The 20,049-nt window shown below is 39.6% G+C and overlaps 1 protein-coding gene across 1 annotated transcript; it reads right to left on the reverse strand.

The window, feature by feature from the left end:
• Positions 1-1,491: 1,491 nt before the first annotated feature.
• LOC136532204 (protein ENHANCED DOWNY MILDEW 2-like) lies at positions 1,492-17,320 on the reverse strand. Its single transcript, XM_066524799.1, has 19 exons — positions 17,099-17,320; positions 16,478-16,997; positions 16,294-16,390; positions 15,591-15,638; positions 15,340-15,500; positions 13,838-13,934; positions 13,653-13,748; positions 9,117-9,364; positions 8,942-9,025; positions 8,416-8,865; positions 7,943-8,084; positions 7,761-7,862; positions 6,862-6,954; positions 5,106-5,147; positions 4,190-4,300; positions 3,520-3,591; positions 3,324-3,442; positions 3,159-3,222; positions 1,492-3,072 (listed from the first exon to the last, which is right to left on the reverse strand). Exons 2-19 carry the CDS (start codon positions 16,894-16,896, stop codon positions 1,615-1,617), a joined length of 3,903 nt encoding a protein of 1,300 aa, XP_066380896.1. The 5' UTR covers positions 16,897-16,997; positions 17,099-17,320; the 3' UTR covers positions 1,492-1,614.
• Positions 17,321-20,049: the final 2,729 nt, after the last annotated feature.

The following is a 20,049-nucleotide window of genomic DNA, read 5'->3' on the forward strand; positions in this document are numbered from 1 at the left end:
CCCTATCCACTTTGAAGGTATTCGGTAATCTATATGAGATGAGAAGAAAAAGTTACATTACTAATAATATAAGAGGTCACTTATATAGACTTTTAGGAGATGCTAGATTAGTAATCTATTGGAGATGCTCTTAGCCAAAACATTACAAATCGACCAACTCTTGCAGATGAATTATAACCAAAATAGATACACGTAACTACACTAAAACGGGGGTTACTTTAACCAAAGATATCAAGGAAAAAATGGAACGAGAATTGTGCCTTCTATTGCAAGAATGAAACAATTCAACACTTGTTTTTTATTGCCTATATGCAATGTTTCTTTGACGAGCAGTACATATTGTTTTAGGCTTAAGACTACCTTCGGATGTTATTGACCTTTTTCATAGATGCTACAAACAAAGACGTGAGATAAATAATTCTTTGTTGTTAATAGGTGCATCCATTTGGTGGTCAATATAGTTTACAAAGAACAAAGTTGTTTCTTACAAATGCTAACCTTCATTTTTCCAGGTCTTGTTCAGGGGACACCTTTTTTACAGGTTGTTCAGGGGAACACTCTGGTTACGACGTTGTACCAAGCTACAACACTGTGATGAAAAAAAAAACATATTTACCAAATGTAACGAGAGCTAGAAGCAACAACTTTGCATTTCTTTCTTCCTTTGGATGACCAAATAATGTTAGACTAAGTTTTAAGTTGTTTTTTATGCTAGTTCAATCTTCTATAATATGTGGTGTGATTTCCTTGGTTCTAAGGGATGAAGCCGGATTCCGTTCCTTTTACCTAAAAAAACACATAGCTTACAGGCAGCGTATGTTACAACCAGGTCTGGTTCCCTTGGTTCAAAGGGATGAAGCCGGGTTTCGTTCCTTTTATATCTAAAACACGTAACTTACAGGCAGCGTATGTGTCACAGCCATTCAATTTCCCCGAGAATGCTATGCAAAAGAGATTGCAACAAAAGATGTTATATTAGGACTCTAAGGAAGGCAGGAGTCGTTCATTTTTCTGTACAATCAGTGATATCATGCCCGGGGCTGCTAAAGAGCATGTCGTCGGATCTCCAAGGACGGGGCATATATCGTAGGTGCTGGCATGGCATTTGTCATGATTACTCTTACATGTAGCATGGAACTACCTTATAAGTAACAATTTTGCTTAACACACAACCCTGCATGGATGCATGCTTGTGGAATACTCCCTCCATACCAAATTGTAAGTCATTCCAAGAATCTTGGAGAGTCAAAGTTTTTCAAGTTTGACCAAATTTATATAACAAAATAATAATATTTATCATACCAAGTAAGTATCATTAGATTCTTCATTAGTTATATTTTCATATTATACCTATTTAATGTCATCAATCTTTGTATTTCTCTCTATAATTTTAGTCAAACTTGAAAAAGTTTGACTCTCCAAGATTCTTGGAATGACTTACAATTTGGGATGGAGGGAGTACTAACATAGTTACCATGTTGCGCCAGGTCAGGTCAAAAGCTGCATAGCTTTGATAACATGTATATATCCCCTTTAAAAATGATAACTGAAGTACTGTGGGGAACTCCCCCACAGTTTCTGCCTTAAAAAAAAATTGATAACAAGTTCCAGCGATCAGATATGAGGCCACCCACCACGGGAAGAGCCAGATTGTCTGAACGGGTACTGTTCAGGCAAGGAGCTCGTTCCATCGAGGGATGCAGCATATCTGTCAATGACTGAGCTCTGTGGTACAGTCGGACCCGAGAGCCCATAAGAATACTTGTCCATTACTGAGCTTGACCCTCGTTGTGAACTTGCACCTGGGAGCCCAAAACAGGGAACAGTTGAAGCTGGTTGGCTAAAGCGAGCACCTGAAGATCCAAGGGAGTATCTTGTCGACAGGTAATTATCAGCACTTGTTCCACTATGCATTCTTTGATGTGTTTGCGAGTCTGTTGCTAGTGGGACAGTACGAGCTTGTGGGTAACTGTCACCACCAATTTGTCCATATCTTGCACTGTATCCTTGCATAGGCTTATCAGCATTGATGTTTAAATCCTCTGAGCTCGGATGCCTGCAGAAGCTGCCATCTCTTCTAGCCCGCAAGCTGTACGGATCACTGGTTGGAGCAGTAGTATACGGCTTGGTCACTTCTTCGATGCTGAAACCCCTCATCCTTGAGCTATCATCAATGTCAGTAAAGATAGGTTCATATTTCCTGTTAGCAACAGGAAATAGGTCATGGTGAGTAGCCCTATTGAGCACAGAGTGAGCTGTCGTATCGAAGTGTTCAATTGGTCTCGAGGGGGAATAGCTCATGGATTTGCTTCGAGCGTTGCTACTGGCTGGGGGTGAGATACTCATGTCAGAATCCCCTCCCTCTCTGGACCTCATGTTCAGCATCCCTGCTGCAATTTTCTCATAGTTGTACTGAGCGCTCTTAGTTTCCTCCACATAAGAACTTCTATTTTCACGGCAAGCACCTCTTTGTTCGTTATGAGTAATCTTTTTGCTAGGAATAATAACTTTTGTTTCTTCATATGCAACTTCCACTTGCTTTTCAGGGGGGAGGCTCTCTACGTGATCAGGTGTCCACTTCCTACTCCTGTTATCATATCTCCTGCTGTTGTACCTGCCATTCTCTCTATCTTTTCCAGAATGAGAGATGACTTTGCTGGAAGCTTCAGCTTGTTTCTTCACTGAGAGGTTATCTGGTATATTAGCCTCTTTCACATGGTGTTCTATCTTCACTAGAGTTTTCTTCTCTTCTTCAGATCTTGCTTGCTTCTTAGCAGGACCATCATCAAGTAGATTGGCCTTTCCGTCATTGCATGTAGTCTCTTTCCCTGTTCTGGGGTTCCATTTGTTTGTAGCCTCAGATTGTTTCCTCACGCACAGATCATCTGAAAGATTATTCTCTTCAACATGGCAAGCTATATTCCCCATACAAGTGTGACCACGCTCTTCAGCCACTTGCATGTGCTTCTTAGTCCAATGAGGATGGCTCCACAAATAGAGGGGTGGCGCAGATGCATTCCACCCTTCAACTGTTTTATCATTAAGATCCACAGAACCAGGCAAATAGAAGGACTGCCAATTTCAAGAAAGATATTAGGTAAAACAACTAGAGAAAAACAAACAAAATAAATTCAATATAATGTAATCTAAGTTATTACCTTCCCAGCAAGAACCTCACTGTCCTCCCAAATCAAATCATAAGGTGTCCTCTTCTGATCTAACCTGTGTATCCAGTGGATGAAGGTAGAGGAAACACAATTTCCCAAGGAAATGTGAGAGATGTTATGAACAAAATACTTGGATAACAGGAATATGTTGCATACCTTTTAGTTTCTTTAGGGACAATTAGTATAATCAGCTTAGGCTTGAATGTCAATGCTTTGTCAATAAATTTGTTCGCAAGACTTGCTTTGACTCCAAAAGGTGGATTAAGCCCCATAATCTACTCAATAAACAAATGAATGTTATAATTATATAAGATAGATTAAATTGTCTCAATAAATAACAAATAGAACATACGAGTTGGGATCCACGAGGCAGCTCATTTGGCTGCACAGTCATCCAATCCCTCTTTTCAAAGCAAAAGCGATGCTGCAATGCAGGAAGCACATACATTTACATGTTACATGAAGCCAGAACTCTGAAGAGAAACTAATCATGATCAACAGCTAACCCTGAAATCTTTAAGTGAAGCTTTGAATGAATAGCATGATAATAATAAGTTAAATTGGAATCAATAACAACGGACTAAAAGTCAGTAAAGGAACTCTCTGGCCATGAAACAGTAAGGAGCTGTTTGCTTCAGTGCCTGCCTGGCATCATGTGAACCAGGCATGAATCACAGACCCAGGCAAATGCTTGCTTGCGCCAGGCAGGCTTTAAAAGGGCGTACCCAGTGCAGAAAGCTCCTGCTCTGTGCGGGGTCTAGGGAAGGGTGTTAGTGGCAAGCCTTACCCTCGCCTGTGCAATGCGAGGAGACCGCAACTCGAACCCGGGACCTTCCGGTCACAGGCGGTAAGACTACCGCTTGCGCCAGGCAGGCTTTGCCTGGATGAAAAGCAAACAGACCCTAAAAATCACCCATAGATGTAATTCACGCACCAACTTCTAAGAGTTCTATTTGATGTTACAAAAAAGGTCATGTTATAAAGGAAAATCAAACAAAGGACTCAATTGTCATCAATCTTACCTGTGGTTGGATAAGATCATAATTCTTGAAATTGCACTTTTTCTGAACTTTGTCAAGTTTTTCTTTCATAAGCTGGCTAAAATCATTTGCGCCACAGCAGAAATCTACTATCTGCAAGATCAATGGAGTTTAGGATGTTCATAAATTTATGTAACAAACAACATTATAACCAATTTTACTTGTATAACTTCAATATTGACAAACAAAGACGCCATGCTACAAAATATTGAACACAATACAAATCTTAGCCAATACCTTCATTAAGAACCTTCAGTTCCACCCCTGGTTCTGTTACTAAAAATCCATTTTATATCATGTGTAGAAACTGATAAGCATAAGAACCACAGTCTAACACAGTTGATCTCTACAATGATATGTCAAATGTATGATCCATATTAACATGCATTAGGACGTCATTTTGATTACAGACATTCATAGGCAAAAGACATACAAAACAATGGGTCAAGTAATACATGCACTATACCTCTCACCACTCGCTAGGGAGGGCTTGGGCACACTCAATTCTTGCCCACACCCAAACCCAGATCATCATTTTCCATTTCTCACCCTCCCATATCTCATACATACCCATTTGGCCAAACCCACTTGATAATGATCAAGCTAATCGGTTTGGAGTTGGAATACTCCTTGATAATCTTGGCCCATTGGGTACTAGTAGTGGGTAATATCCAGATCCTACCCATTACTAATGGGTAAATAATTTTCTACCCATACCCTACCCATTTGATGTGGATGCGGATTTGCAGAGTGGGTATGAATACCCAAAAATAGGTATATGTGCACAGGACATTTAGAGTTTTTCTTTCGCTTGATGACTTATTTTGAAACTGCTAAAAAGTACTTCAAAGGAGGGAAAGATCAATTGATGGTTGCTTATACCAGGAAAAAAACATACCGTGTCACCAGGTTCCACATACCAGTGAAGTCTATCAACGATCTGTACAAAGAAAAAAGAACATTAATGAAGAATAATGATATCGAATTATATGAAGGGGATGACTGGTACACAATATATTAGGTACTAAGAAATCCATAACTTTCCTCTCATCCCAACTCCTTCCACCTCCATCTACCCCAATTCCTCATACAGCCTCAACCCCTGAAACTGACATAATCACACTCCTTCCATTTCTTCTTGCAACCCATTTCCCACCCATTCCCGTCCCACAAGTTCACTAGTAAATAGCAAAATTCTTCAGCCTGGTACCCCATTCTCGTTGTGTGCCTGCCATGCACCAGCAGAAACATTCGGCTTCCACAGATCCATGCAGTGAAGAGCCAAAGGCAGCTGCACCTGCACACCTGGAGGCAGGTGTGTAGGTACCAGTGATGAAGGTGAGAATGGAGCCACCAAGCTCTGGCTACATAGTGGCACTACTCTGAGGCCCTGTTTGTTTCAGCTTTTATCTGGCTTCTGCCAGCCAAAAGCCAGAAGCTGAAACAAACAGCATAGCTTTTGAGTTGGCTTTTGAAAAGCTGGAAAGCTGGCTTCCAAGGAAAATAACTAAAAGCTGAAAAGGATGTTCTGAGGAGCTTTTCTGGCTTTGGTACGCTGAGAAGCTCAAAATTTATTACAAAAACCAATAGCAAAAAAACAAGAACCGGAAACCAAAAGCTAGAAAGCTAGCTTTTGATCCAAAAGCCCAAATGCTGCAGCTCAAACAAACATTCTTTCTTTTGTAGGTGCCATTTTTAGAGCAAATTTTACTTTGTTTCTGTTATACTTTGTTTTTCAAGAATGATTCCTTTCTTCCACGGACACCACATTTTTTTTCTGTGGTTGAACTTGAGGCTTTAGTTTTTTTTTTATATATGGGTTGCATTCTTGACAAGTTTCAAAACTTGCTTAAGTTCAATAGTTAGATATGTCCAAACTTAGCCATCCCCATTTTAAATCAAGAGAAATAACAGATATGAATGGGAAGTATGGTTCCTTTCATCCATGGACCACACATTTTTCTGTGGTTGAACTTTAGCTTTGGTTTCGATTTTCCAGTGGTTGCAGTCTTGAGAAGTTTCAAACTGCTTAAATTAGATATGTCCATAACTTAGCCATCTCCATGTTTCAATCAAAAGAAATAACAGATTATAGCTCTTTTAGAAGTTATATGAATGGGATCTCACATACAAAAACGATGCAGCCTTTTCTTTCCTAGCTTTTTCTCTCAATTCATTTTCACACATGCCCACTCCTTGTACAGTGAGCAGTGGAAAATGTGTACAATGCGCATAAACTAACACACTTGCCGCATTCATATTCTTATTCTGAAGTCTTGAGATTATATTTTCCATGAGGATAGCACAGCAGCACTTATCAACAAAGTGCACATGAATCAAGTTCAAGAGACGCACAAAGCAAATCTATACATTAAGATGTGTGTTTCGAGGACCCAACACAACCCATAATTATAACAGAGATTTCTTTTCAACAGTTTAGCAAATTGAAAGCATGTCATTTCACAAATGCTATTGGTGATGTTGCCCGTCAACAATAGATGCAGAAAAATTTCACAACACACGAGATGAATAAGTAAAATCTCACAACAGATGCAGAAAAATTACAGTTTAAGAAAGTGATGTAATAACCTTTTTTCATATACAACCCCCTATTACACATGCTATCTCAACATAATAGGTGGATTTCAACATACCTCAACAAGTTTCTCCACCTTTGTAAAATGTCGACCAAAAGAACTGTACCTTGTGCCATGAATAAAAGGAGATATATATACTCTGAGTTTACTCTGGCAGGAGGAAGAAAAATATGAGTTAGTAATTTGGCTGATTACTAGCTAAAGTGTAAGTGCTTATTAATGAAAACAACTTGAAGAGAAACACTACGATAACGAGGAGAATTTGTGACCGCAACATATCACAAGTCCATTATAACAACCAGTACTGAAATCTTTGTTCAACTATGTATCCATCTAGAAACAATATATTGATAATGTCATGTCCATCAAAATAGAATGAGACAAACTTGGAACTTGCCCCACGTACAATGTACTAACATTGGGGACAGATAATCATATGGAGAACATTGGGGACAGATAATCATATGGAGATGAAACCCGGGAGAGATTTATTGATGATGACAGTATAGTGATGAAATAACAAGCCAAGTACTGACTGAGACATAAATAAACAAAATATATATCGTGCTTCAGAACCACATCTATTGCAGATCTGCTTCAAGTACACAGAAAGTGTAACAAAAGGGATTTCAAAGCAGGAAGGGGAGCACTGCACTAAATGCCAACAAAAAACAAGTAGTGCAAAATAATGGATAATTATCTACTCTTTCAGTCCTGTAATATAGTGCATTCCAAAAATTTTAAGGCAACTTAAGGGAATCCTCAAATGACGCATGTAACCATAGATTAAACCCAATTAATGTGTTTCTGCTCAAATTATGGTTTCCTTTTTAACAATACCAAATATAAGCATTGACACCATGTAGAATGCATTATATTTCAGTACAACTTTTAGAAGTCATAATGCACTATATTCCAGCCTTCCAGGACAGAGGGAGTATTCGGTATTTACTTACATGCCACCTTGTAAGCTGTCTCAAAACGTCAGGTTCACATACTGCTTTAGCATCATTGACACTACCTCCATTTTCCAGCTTTTTTAAAGCTGCTTCTACAGCCTAAAATGGCATCCTCAAAATGTCAAACAAAATAATGATAAGCATGAATTTAATTTGTATATGATGGAACAAGGAAGCACCTGAACAGAACGCTCAAGTTTTCCCTGTGGTATCTTGTCAGTCAGTCTGCCAGAGTATACATGAGTTGATGGCAAACTGCAGTTCCTTTTAACATCTTCTATTGTCAACGAAGAGACTTTATTTCCCAATATGGTAACCACTCTGCAAATGGAAGATCTCATATAGTCATATAACAGTATGCAGACTTCAAACATTGTTGCCATCATCATATAGAATGTGCATACATGGCATTAACATGAAAACATGAGATTAACTTGAGACAGAAGAGGATTCTGTGACATGATAAACAAACAAAATTTCAATGCCCTCATCAGACCTGATAAACAAACAAAATTCCAAAGCCCTCATCCGGTCTGATGGAATCATGTAGGAAACTCATGCATGCTAGCAAATTTTGCACACAAAGTCACATACCATGTCAACTGGAGATTTCATTCCCAAGTACTTTATAGTTTATACCCAAGTGACTCACCTCTTTTCAGTTTCACTGTCCACTCTAGGAAATAAACTCGGGGGAATCTTCCTAGTGGCAGATAAGGGCAAAGAAGGTAACTCTTGTTCTTGCTCTTTCACAGATTTTTTACTGCTTACAATATGATCCTTGGCCACATATGGCAACTGTATTTTCTCTTTCAACTTGGCTTTTTTCTTTACAGGTCTGTCAACAGGGTTTTCAGTGAAACTCTTCGCAGAAACTTCTCTGGTGTTTTGTTTGTTTTGTTCTCTTTCTTGCATGCGAACCTTGTTTTCCATCTTCACAGTATCTTTTGGCAGTTGCTCAAGAACTGTTTCACTGTAAGTCCTCTTTTTCTTCTTAGGCAACAAGTTAGCACCCTTTACACATTGAAGTGGTTTTTCAATCTTTGGAAACTTTATATGATCTCTGACAGGTGTCTCAATGTCACTATCAATCTCATGGTCCCTGTGACAGTTTATGAGAAGTCTGTGATCTGAGCAGCATATATACAAGGAATTTAAAAAGTGACAAGGTTACATACAGGCAGTATATCAAAATTCTTTTCGATAATTCCCAAGCCCGTATGATGACGCCATCCTCTTCAATTTCATCAAAGGAAATTTCTCTGCGAAACAATTCCAAATATTTCAAGAATAAGAGACTATACACATATTATATTTAAAAAGCAAGACAGAGAGCTTGTTCTATAACAGAACCTTGGTAAACACTTTCTGTGATATGACTTAGGACAGCGTCTGCAAACAGCAAATTGCAAAGGCCCTTGTGTTCTATCCTCCAAACCTTTGCAATGAAAGCACCAGTGAATTGGGCACGTAAATGAAAACCCTTCTGTTATCTTCTTCTCCAATTCTGAGGCTTCATCAATGTTGTTAGGGTGAAGTTGCTGGGCAACACATTTCGGGTGGTAAAAGTGCCCACATGTAGCATTGTTACATAAAAATACCTAACGAGCAGTGCAGGAGTTAGCAAATAAAAGTAGATCTTGAATTGAAATTGCATAGCAATTAAGTGATCTGGAGTAGCAGTTTGTCAGATTGCACTTCCAAACTGCTAGAACAATAATGTTGCTCAATTTGGAAACTGCCACAGGTAAAAAGAGATTAATTTCAAAGAGTTATACAGCCAGATGCTAATGACCAGCTGACGGCGACCAGGCACAATCGATACAGATAGCAACTGAACTTTTTTGAATGAAACGGGCAGGAGCTCTTTCTATCGATTGTTGAGAAGGTGTGAGTGACCAGGACCGCAAGTTCTTGTGTGCTGGCTGGTGTTGTGCCGGGAGGCATTTGCACACCTGCCCTCTCGGTCCTTGTAAACTCTCTTTCTATCTTAATTGAATGAAACAGGAGAGGGAGTGAGTGAGTAAGGGAGAGAGCGACTGAATATTCCCATGCCCACTGGGTAGTTTTTGCCCACAACATGCCCTCATCAGAGGTCAGTATCAGCACCAATGTGCCATCCGATAAATCAGCTAGTACAGCCCAATAAAGGGGCGTACCCAGTGCAGAGAGCTCCCGCTCTGTGTGGGGTCTGGGGAAGGGTGTTAGTGGCAAGCCTTACCCTCGCCTGTGCAATGCGAGGAGACCGCGACTCGAACCCGGGACCTTCCGGTCACAGGCGGTAAGACTCTACCGCTTGCACCAGGCCCGCCCTTCCTAGTACAGCCCAATAGCAGCAAGAAAAACATTTTTAAGATAGCTGCAACATTTTTTGTCCAAGAGAATAACTTTTCCCAATGGCTCAATTTCGCAAACCATTTCATATTTAATTTTTTATTCCATAGACCACGGCTTTGATTTCAGTAACAAAACCCATCAAGGACTCTTGAAAGCACCTGTAATTCCAAAAAAAAAACAGTTGGGTGCTATGATTGGGATTATGGATTTGAGGAATTTAGGGGAAACTGGGGCAAAATAAATGATAGCCGGCAACCACTGTTGAAGGCAACGGCAAAAGCAGCAGCTGCACTGGGGAAGAGTGCAGCTACAGGGAAAAGGAGGCTTGGGAGCAGAGTGTTGTCCCTTCTATTCCTTACTTAATCATTACATGAAACAACGGACTTATATTTATAGCTGGGATCCCTAAGAAGAGGTTTCTAGAGTCTTTCCATTAAATTACACAGGCGGTCCCTAAAATATTACACCATTCTCATTTAGGTCCCTAAACTATAAAATTGCATGGCTAGGCCCTTAAATTATTTAAGTACCCCGATCCCGGTCCAAAGCAGCCACAACACACTATTAGCTGACATGGCGTCCAGCGTAGAACCGACATGTGGGTCCACCGATCATAATTACACGGACGGTCCCTAAACTATCATGTGATTCTCACCCACATCCCCAAACAGTAAAAATTGCACATATAGATTCCTAATAATCCATTAAAGTACTCCAATCCGGTCCAAAGCAGCCACCTGTCTCTGCCGATAAACCGATGCGCTCACCGTGCTTCGCTCCATCGGCTACCACGCTGCAACTATGAGGAGCTCGGCTTCATGTCCAGGTGCATCAAGGCTGTTATGCAACAGCTTCGTGAGCATGCTGGCCAATAGCTCCTCATCACCGTGGTGGAGGCGCACACCCAACAACAATGCCTGGCCCCATCCAACTGTGCTTGCAGGCGGCATCAATATGTTCATACCCAGACAAGTTGAGAAGCAAACGCAAGGAGGTCAACAATGAGCAAAGGCTCATAAGCCTATCCCGCGTAATGAATGGGGTGTGAAGGGGCTAGTTTGGAGTGGGATTAGGGTATTTAAATAGATTCAGACCCATATAAGCAATTTCATAGTTTAGGGACCTAGATGAGAACCATATAATAGTTTAGGGACCACCCATGTAATTACATGATGCGGACCCACATGTCATTTCTATGTTGGAGTGCCACGTAAGCTAATGGGTTGTGACATGGCTACTTTGGACCGAGGTTGGGATACTTAAACAGTTTAGGGACCTAGATATGCAATTTCATAGTTTAGGCACCACTAGTGTAATTTACTCATGAATACACACACACATATTGGAGTGCCACATCAGCTAATGGGTTGCGACATGGCTGCTTTGGACCGGGGTTGGGGTACTTAAATAGTTTAGGGACCTAGATATGCAATTTCATAGTTTAGAGACCTCATATGAGAATGACATAATAGTTTAGGGACCGCTAGTGTAATTTACTCTTGGATACACACACACGATGAGAACCATATAATAGTTTAAGGACTACCCATGTAACATAATGCTGACCCACATGTCGGTTCCATGTTGGAGTGCCACATCGGACCGGGGTTGAGGTACTTAATAGTTTAGGGACCTAGATATGCAATTCATAGTTTAGGGACCTGGATGAGAATGATATAATAGTTTAGGGACCGCTAGAGTAATTTACTCTTGGATACAGACACACACACTTCTTTATTTAAAGATAACCTTCTCAACTGACTCGTAACTTGACGACAAAGGGATAACCACCGGTGAGACCTTCTGGAAACACCTGCTCTAGTGGGCTGTTAACTCGGCGGATCACGCTCAGCCCCTAACAGAAGCAAAAGAAACAAGTACTTGTAGGCCTGTTGCTTGAGCTTGTGGAGCAACAAATGCTGCAGCTTGCCATGGGTGCTAATGTTGTAGGAGAGGATGCCCAGCTCTGTGCAGTACTGCAGTGGAGTTTATATCCCAACAGCAATGTGGTTAGGTTTTATATTGGGCCACCTAAGCCAAGGTATTGTGTGGATCTGTATAGCCCCAAGGATGGGTTTGGAGTCTGGTATAGTTTGAATTTGGCTCCATGTTAAGCCTTGCAGAAGATACACGGGCAAAGTGCTAGTAGAACATATTCATGCCTCTTTACCCACAAAGCAAGACTTTGCACCTGCAAATATGCCTCCAGGCAATAAAATAGGGACATGCTACCTCTATTAAAGTATTTACCTATGATTATCAGATACACACTGATGCTACCAGCATTGATGGTTGGTGTCAAACGACCTTACAGTCAAGAAGCTAGAACCATTGCAATACTTCATATCATTTCAGAATACAAACTAGCCTTATCACCACCTTCATAAACATTGCTAACTTTGTAGTAGTAGTCCTCCTATATAGGATGAGTTAGTTTTATAGAAGTTCAAAGCCTAAGGTCCAGTTTGGCAGAGCTTCACTCCTAGCTTCTTCAGAGCAGATTCTGTGGATCCCTACCAAACGCTTAAAATGGAACTGGATTCTGGTGGGGAGCTGATGAGAATCACTTCTCCATTTACGCTACGAGCTAGGAGCTAAAAAAACCTGCTCTCCACCACTCCCCACTGCTCCTCGTTCAATCACCACTAGAATCACTTCATAATCAATTCTCACCTGCTCCCCCACCAGAATCACTCTATCGAAGCTCAAGAATCAAGAAGGGAAGCTCTGCCAAACTGGCCCTAATCCTGTAACTGGACAAGAATGTTTACAGCTTGGATAGTGTGCCAATGTGACAACACCATGATGTGTGCTCCCTTTGTCCCATAATAGAAGACTTTTTAACTTTGGAAACAGGAATCAAGTTGAAGTGAAAGAGGTGGAGTGCACAAAAAATGAGGAGAGACAGAGAGATGTATTCGGAAGTGAGAATGGCAACTAATTTGGACAAGTTTTGAATGCTAGAAGGTCTTCTATTATGGGATGGAGGGAGTATTCAGCAAGGAGAAACTACTGCAAACTGAAAATCAGATGGAAGCCAATCAAAATCATAAGGCTACCAGATTAACAGTGTAAAGTCATAATGACCAATTTTTTACAGGGATTTCTGAGTAATCCTGCTACAGATTAGATTTTATGTGAAAAGATGTAACTAATACAGATGTTACATCAGGGCAAGAGCCACAACTTATCTAAAAAAACAAGCAAAGTTGTTCCCAGTGACCCACTTATGACATAGTATCATGAGTGGATTTTCAAAAGGGCATGTCCATGAGTCCACAAATAGGTTATTTTTACAGACCTCAGATCCCAGGAAAAAATGGCCTATTTGTGGACTCATGAACAAAACCCACTTGTATCCTTGCTCATAAGCCCAACCATTGTTGCATGATCACTCATCCCTACATACAAATGGAGGAAAGCAGCAAAATATTCCTTCACCTCCTATTCCTTGTATATAGACTTACTAAAGATCTTTGCAGGTGTAAGACAGATGAAAAAGTAGTGGGTGTTTATTCGTAAATCCATTTGTTCTTTGGAGTACCAATATACCTTAGCTGCTGCTCCATCTGAAGGTTCCAACACTCCGCAGATGAAACACTGGTGTTGCTTATATTCACAGTTCTTGCACCAAAATGATTCCATTGCCTAAAAAATAGAAAGACAATTTCAATATAGAAAAATCATAACAAGAAATTCAAGTTAATGTTTGCATCACTTAGAGGTACAACACATACGTCAACTTCTGCCTCAGTGTATCCAAGGGTATCACAGTAGGAGTCTTCACCACTTCCTTCTTTTGCATGGAAAGAGCGCATACATGGGCCTTCACAGCTATATGCAACAAGTACACCACAAAAAGAAAAAGATTAGAATATGGACAGTAGATAGCTAACATGTTGATAAGCACAAGAATATGGCCACAGGACAGTTGGAACAAGTATATACGAGACAAAATTAGACTATTGACATTATATGGCTAGGAAATTGATAATCATAAGAAGTTCAACATAAAAAAGAAGAAATAAGAAAAATGATAATTACAGGGCACAATAAACCAGGTTATGCAAGGTGGTTTCAATTACGTATTAAGTATTAGCAATAAAAGGAACTATAAAGTCTATAGAAACTTCCTTCAGAAATTTAGTATTTTTTTCAAAATATTTACAAGGGATAAACACACAAGCAATAAATACACAACCACAGATTCCATACAGATGATTGATATGCATTCACAAATGCTGTGACCAGTCTGCTGAGGTTGTGCAAGTGAGTGGCCAGTGGGCTCATGTATCACCAGCATGTCAGTGCCCTGATAGCAAAAGCTGGGGCTAAGATCTAGAGAATAAGATTTATAGATAGAAGTTGGATGCCTTGACCTTCAACATCTACTGTCATGATCTTCTTCCTAATACAGCTCCTATATTAAGGAAAACTATAAACTTAAATAATCTCAGCCTGTACCTGTGAGAGAATGTATAAGCTTGAAATTGCTCCTCGGAACACGGTTTGCACTCAAGCACTTTACGACTAAACTTGATCTCAAAAGCGAAGTTATTTGTGTATAGATTATGCAAAATATAATCCATCAAATCTATCTTTTTGTTATGGCTCATGTGACATGTGTCACAGTAGAACTAAATCTCTTGATCCAGTTGGGGAGAAAGTAATATCAAATTTAGGAGCTTTCTGTACATCAATATATCACACTTCATTTCATATCAACAACAGTACTACTGGAATTTCCATAACAAAACTTTTCAGGATATGGAGTAACTCCTATGATCTACTTCATAGTAACACATATAGCTCTGACCATGTATATTATTTTTCCAGTAAGATGCAATTTCCATCAGTGAAATGAGCAGCATTTTTGTAAACACTATACTTCTTCCACCACTTCTGTTTCGATTTTATGATGATAGTGTTAACTATCAGTTCAAACTTCACAGCCTAACATTAGCAATTGATCTCTCTACAGGTAGCCATTAAGCCGATTAAGGCATGACATATGGGCCTTCCTAAGTTTAGTATATAATATAAACAGTGTTTACAAAAGCAATCCTAGCCGCTTGGCGCGATGGTTATGGCCTCGTGTAAAATATATCTGAAATGGTTATGCTGTGTGTGCTCAACTGAAGACATGAACAACTAAATACTAACTAAGCTGCCTAGATTCTCAAGAAAAGAGAAAAGATTTTCAGGTAGCCTACTCAATCACACAAGGGAATCCACCTACCATAATATGTCTCCTCCATTGTCACAAATAGCACACATTGAATCAAACAAATCTTCATCCTCTTCATCAGATTCATTATCGGCATCTTCCACAATCATCTCATCAATGTCCTCATCATCAGCGATGAATGGCTGCTTGACATCAATGTGGTCAGCACCAACCTAGTCAAAATTATATTAAGAGTAATAATTAATGTGTGGTTAATTTCTCTTCCAAAACTTTCAATATCATGCAGAACCATATACACATACCTCAGTGAAATTTTTTCTAGATCTTCCTTCAACAAATACTTGCAAAATCTATCAGATAATCATCATAGCAAAATCAGTCAAATAATCATCATACCAGGTCAGTTTGACTTGCAAATAACAGCAATCAAGCACAATGACAAGTTGTTCCAATCACTTTAGTTAATTATAGAGATAGGAGATGGAAGAAAGGCCTTGTAGTTGGCATCACGTGCAGATCAGTCCTTTTACATTTAATTATCAACTAAGATTATAAGCATCAAGAAGCAAACAACGAATCAATGGCAATACAAACCCAGATTATCAAATATTGCATCTCTAAGGGTTATAGTGGTAGCTAAAAGATAGTAGAGCACAGACATGCCAGAGAATTACAATCTTAGAGCAAGAATGTGTTTTTTGTTGCAAATTAAGGAGTTAAGGACAATATTTACAACTTTACATAACACAGCTAGTTAAGCAAAAACTGAGCCTAGCACAGTTGGCTGGAGGTGTGGGTGTGTGGGTGTACACCCCCGCCACCTAGGTTTGAGTTCTCTTCACCTCGACTTGGGTGTCAATTTTTTTCTAATTTACAATGCCACCTTAGGTGATTATGTTATTAACCCCTCATAACTTGTAGATTATTTCATGCTCATGATAGACACAATTGTGCTATGCTAACAAACACAATTGAGAATTTCGATAACAAGAATAGAACAGATACCTCTGATTTTGCTAAGACAGGATCTTTTGTCGCGAACTGCTTCATCAGTGGGCGGTGGTTCCTGAAATCGTCCTCTGAGGGTCTGACATCAAACTTGCTGCAGAAACGCAAGTCAGATCTGTAAGCATCAGTGTTCAACATCTGCCAAAAGAACAAACGCAACAGAGTGTGACAAGGAATGTACTTAAAAACTTTGCAAAGGTGATTCCACAAGGTTTTCTCTGGCTCATGAGGCTTCCTCCTGAGAAAATGCAGCATCTGCGCCGTGATCAGCACAGTCCTGATCATCTCCTCGTAGCTCTTCAAGGGCCTAATGAGTCGTACCCAACGTCTACCTTCTGCTGTGAGCACCGCAAACTGGGGTTGCTTCCCCTCGAGCCCCAGTCTCCAGGCCACCACCTCAATGTACACCTTGACGCCCGGGTCACCAGTCCCACGCAGCACCAGCCTCTTCTTGCAAGCAGGAAGATCATCAGTGTCCCCGAACCGGAAAGGCAGGGTGGAGAAGCAGACAGACTCGATCTCGTCCGTGGAGTCCACGAAGTAGTAGCTCTCCACCGCGTTGAGCTGGGGCTCGGCGTCGTCGTCGTCCGACATCATCATTGCTGCCGCTACGTTCTGTGCGGCCTCAGATCAGCGACCCCAGATTTCTTGGAGAATCACTCGCCGCACCATACGGCACGCAGCGAGAAATCCGCGACGAACTGATGAGAGAGAAAGAGATGAAATTTCGGGTTCGGTTCGGGGGGAAAACCCCAATTCCCCACATAAATTCGTGACAGCGAGCTAGGGTTCTTCGTCTTACCGAAAAGGGGAATCGATGCCCTAGTCTCCACTGCACATGACGCCCAGATTGGTGAACGAGGAGGTCGGCGGCAATGACGCCCAGAAGCGAGCCGATCCTACGCGGCAGCGTGCAGGGCTCCGAGGCTGGGGGCCGGCTTCGACGGCGCGGACGTGTGCACGGGCGCGGCGCTGAAGAAAGGAGAAGGTGAAGGGGTGGAAGATGGATGTGACTCTTCGGTTTTGGCTGCCGGGCCGGGCCAGAAGCCTCTAAAACATACTCTCTCCGTGTAAAAAAAAAATTCTAGACCTTCTATCGTCCGTTTCACGGCGGATAAGCGTAATTAAATCTGACATATAAATGCGCCATGACGTTTCTCTAGTTAAACCCTACACAAAATATAGATTCAACAAGACTCGTAGAATTTATTAGTTTAAACCCCTATACATTTGTTGGTGATCATATTTATGCCCTTATTCAAATTTCTTTAACGGTTTATAATGGTTGTTAACTATCGTCAACAAACTCCTCTAAGTTTAATCTTTGCTAGTCCCTTAGCAAAATTAAATTTAGTAAAAATTGGATCTGGAGTTTTGAAAATATCGAAGCAACTCCTTAAAAGCACATATGTGTTCATACAAGAATTCTCCTCCGGATTAGAATGAACTGATCTAACTTTCAAACTCACACATATTATCTTCAACCATGGGGCTTCTTAGCCTTCACTTGGGGCTTGAGCAATCGAAATACAGAACGATCAAGTCAAGCACTTATGTCAAGTTCTTTGTTCAACTAGTATTCCGGGTTTTTTTGTAAATTTTCAAAATAAAACTTAGAACTTATATTGTATGACACTCTCAAATATCTCAATATATGTGTTATTTGTGGATCCTTACCAAGACAATAGTGATGTTATGTCTTTCTCTTCCTACAACTAAAGCTTATATGGAGCTCATAGGAGTGGAAAAAATATGAAAGAGCATACTTGCACTACATATATGGTAAAGTCAAACTTCGGATTCAAAGAGAGTTGAGTCATACAATCAAATTAAGATGTGCATGTGTGTATATGTATGATATATATATATATGGTGGCTAACCTAATTCTAATATGCTCCTTGAAAATATATATCTCTTTTAGAAATTGAAAATAACTTTGCAAGAAAACATGAGCTATCTTATTCATCTCTTTCTTTCTTCTCTTTTTTTCAGGCTGACATCTGAGTATCTATTGTTTTAGATATCTCGAACACTTATCCATTTTTTCAATACACTTTCTTTTTTTTTTGAATAACTTTTGCATAGCCACACGCTTGTTTTTCTGCAACAAAACTTTTAAAAGATAGCAACAAGAACTTTAGAGCATTTATTTGGGGATATTCTATAGGGTATATTTTTTGTGTTCACTCCCAATGTAGGAGTAAAATATTTTTAGGTGGATCTAAATGGAATGACATGTTTTTACGTCTCCCCTCAGTGTAAGAGTAGTGCATATATGGGTGGTGTGTACATGATCTTGATTTTAAGAGCATGACAAATCTTTCGTAAGGGTCAACAAAGCTTGACTAAACACAATGCAAAAGCAAATAGCATATATGAGTAGAAGTGTTCTTAGTCTAAATATGTATGGCTCTGGTAGGAATTCAAGCTTTGTTATACAGGAACTCATCATGTAGCATTTTTGTGTTTTTTTAAAAGATAAATCTATATAACTTTAGTATCACTTGTAACAAGATAAACAGTAGCTTAGACCTTCTCAAATCATATCCGTCAATTAACTATACTTAAATCAAGCATATGATACCCACAAGTTTCAAGTTCAGAGTAAATACTTATATCAAAATAGTCATATCCAAAACTCAGAAGAATTCAAGACTAAAAACTAGATACTTGAAAGGAATTACCACAGAGCAACTATTCATCATTTACATTTCAAGAGATTAACTTCGGAGCTCTTTTTATTTATTATATTTTTTTAGCTCTAAAAACATAACTTAAAGAAAACTAAACACACCTTTTTATTTTGTTTTCAAGACTTAAAATCACACCCTAATAATATATAACTAGCTAAGATAACTTTTTATTATTTTTTTTACTTTGTTATGCATTTTTTATTTCTTTAGCAAATATATAACAAATATAAAAATAGTAAATAGAAAGAAATACTTAGCTAGATACATGGGGAATGCTCTTCCCCCAAGCTAGATGTTATAAGTTGAGTGATCCTTTTTTGAGTGGGTTTGCCAGCAGGTGTCCTTCCCATCCATCCAGGGATTGGTTCAGGAAGATGTACTTCGGGTGGAGTGAGATGAAGACAACTGGGTAAACTCGCTCTTAATCATATGTACCATCCTGTAAAATACCAACAAGAACACCAAAACTCGTGGCATGAATTAGGATAAGGGGTTAGCGGTCAGCCATTTGAAGATTTGTTGTTCTTGTGAGGTTAAACATATTCTCTAATTGATAAAGTTCTAGCAGGATGTCTGTCTTATTCATTTTCATCATTTTTTCGGATTTTCTATTTGTTATATGCAGAAAAGGAAATACGTATGCATGGCATTTTTATTTTTATGCCACCACGGTGAATATTCCTGCGGTTGTTTATACACCGTAGATTTATTCACATGGGGTTTAGAATTTATGATGCAATAATTTTTTTCTTTTATAAATGCAGCACTAATGCAGAAAAGTAAATATGCTAAGGTGAAAAATAATTTATGCAATGCTTGAAAGTAAATATGGATAACTACCGTTGTTATCTTATGGTGAGAGTTCAGATTTTTAAGTCCTTCGGACAGGACTTTACTCCATTCTTGTTTATTCCTTGGGTGCATCTGTTGGTCTCGGAGATGGAGACCTTGATAGTTGTACCTTTCATGATAGTGACTCGGATGATGTCACATTTTCTTTCCACACCTACTTGGTTTGTAGGCTGGACTTAGACATAGTAGGTTCGTCTTTCATGGGTT

The sequence above is a fragment of the Miscanthus floridulus genome, unplaced genomic scaffold (assembly GCF_019320115.1).
Source record: "Miscanthus floridulus cultivar M001 unplaced genomic scaffold, ASM1932011v1 fs_550_2_3, whole genome shotgun sequence".
Lineage (NCBI taxonomy): Eukaryota > Viridiplantae > Streptophyta > Magnoliopsida > Poales > Poaceae > Miscanthus > Miscanthus floridulus.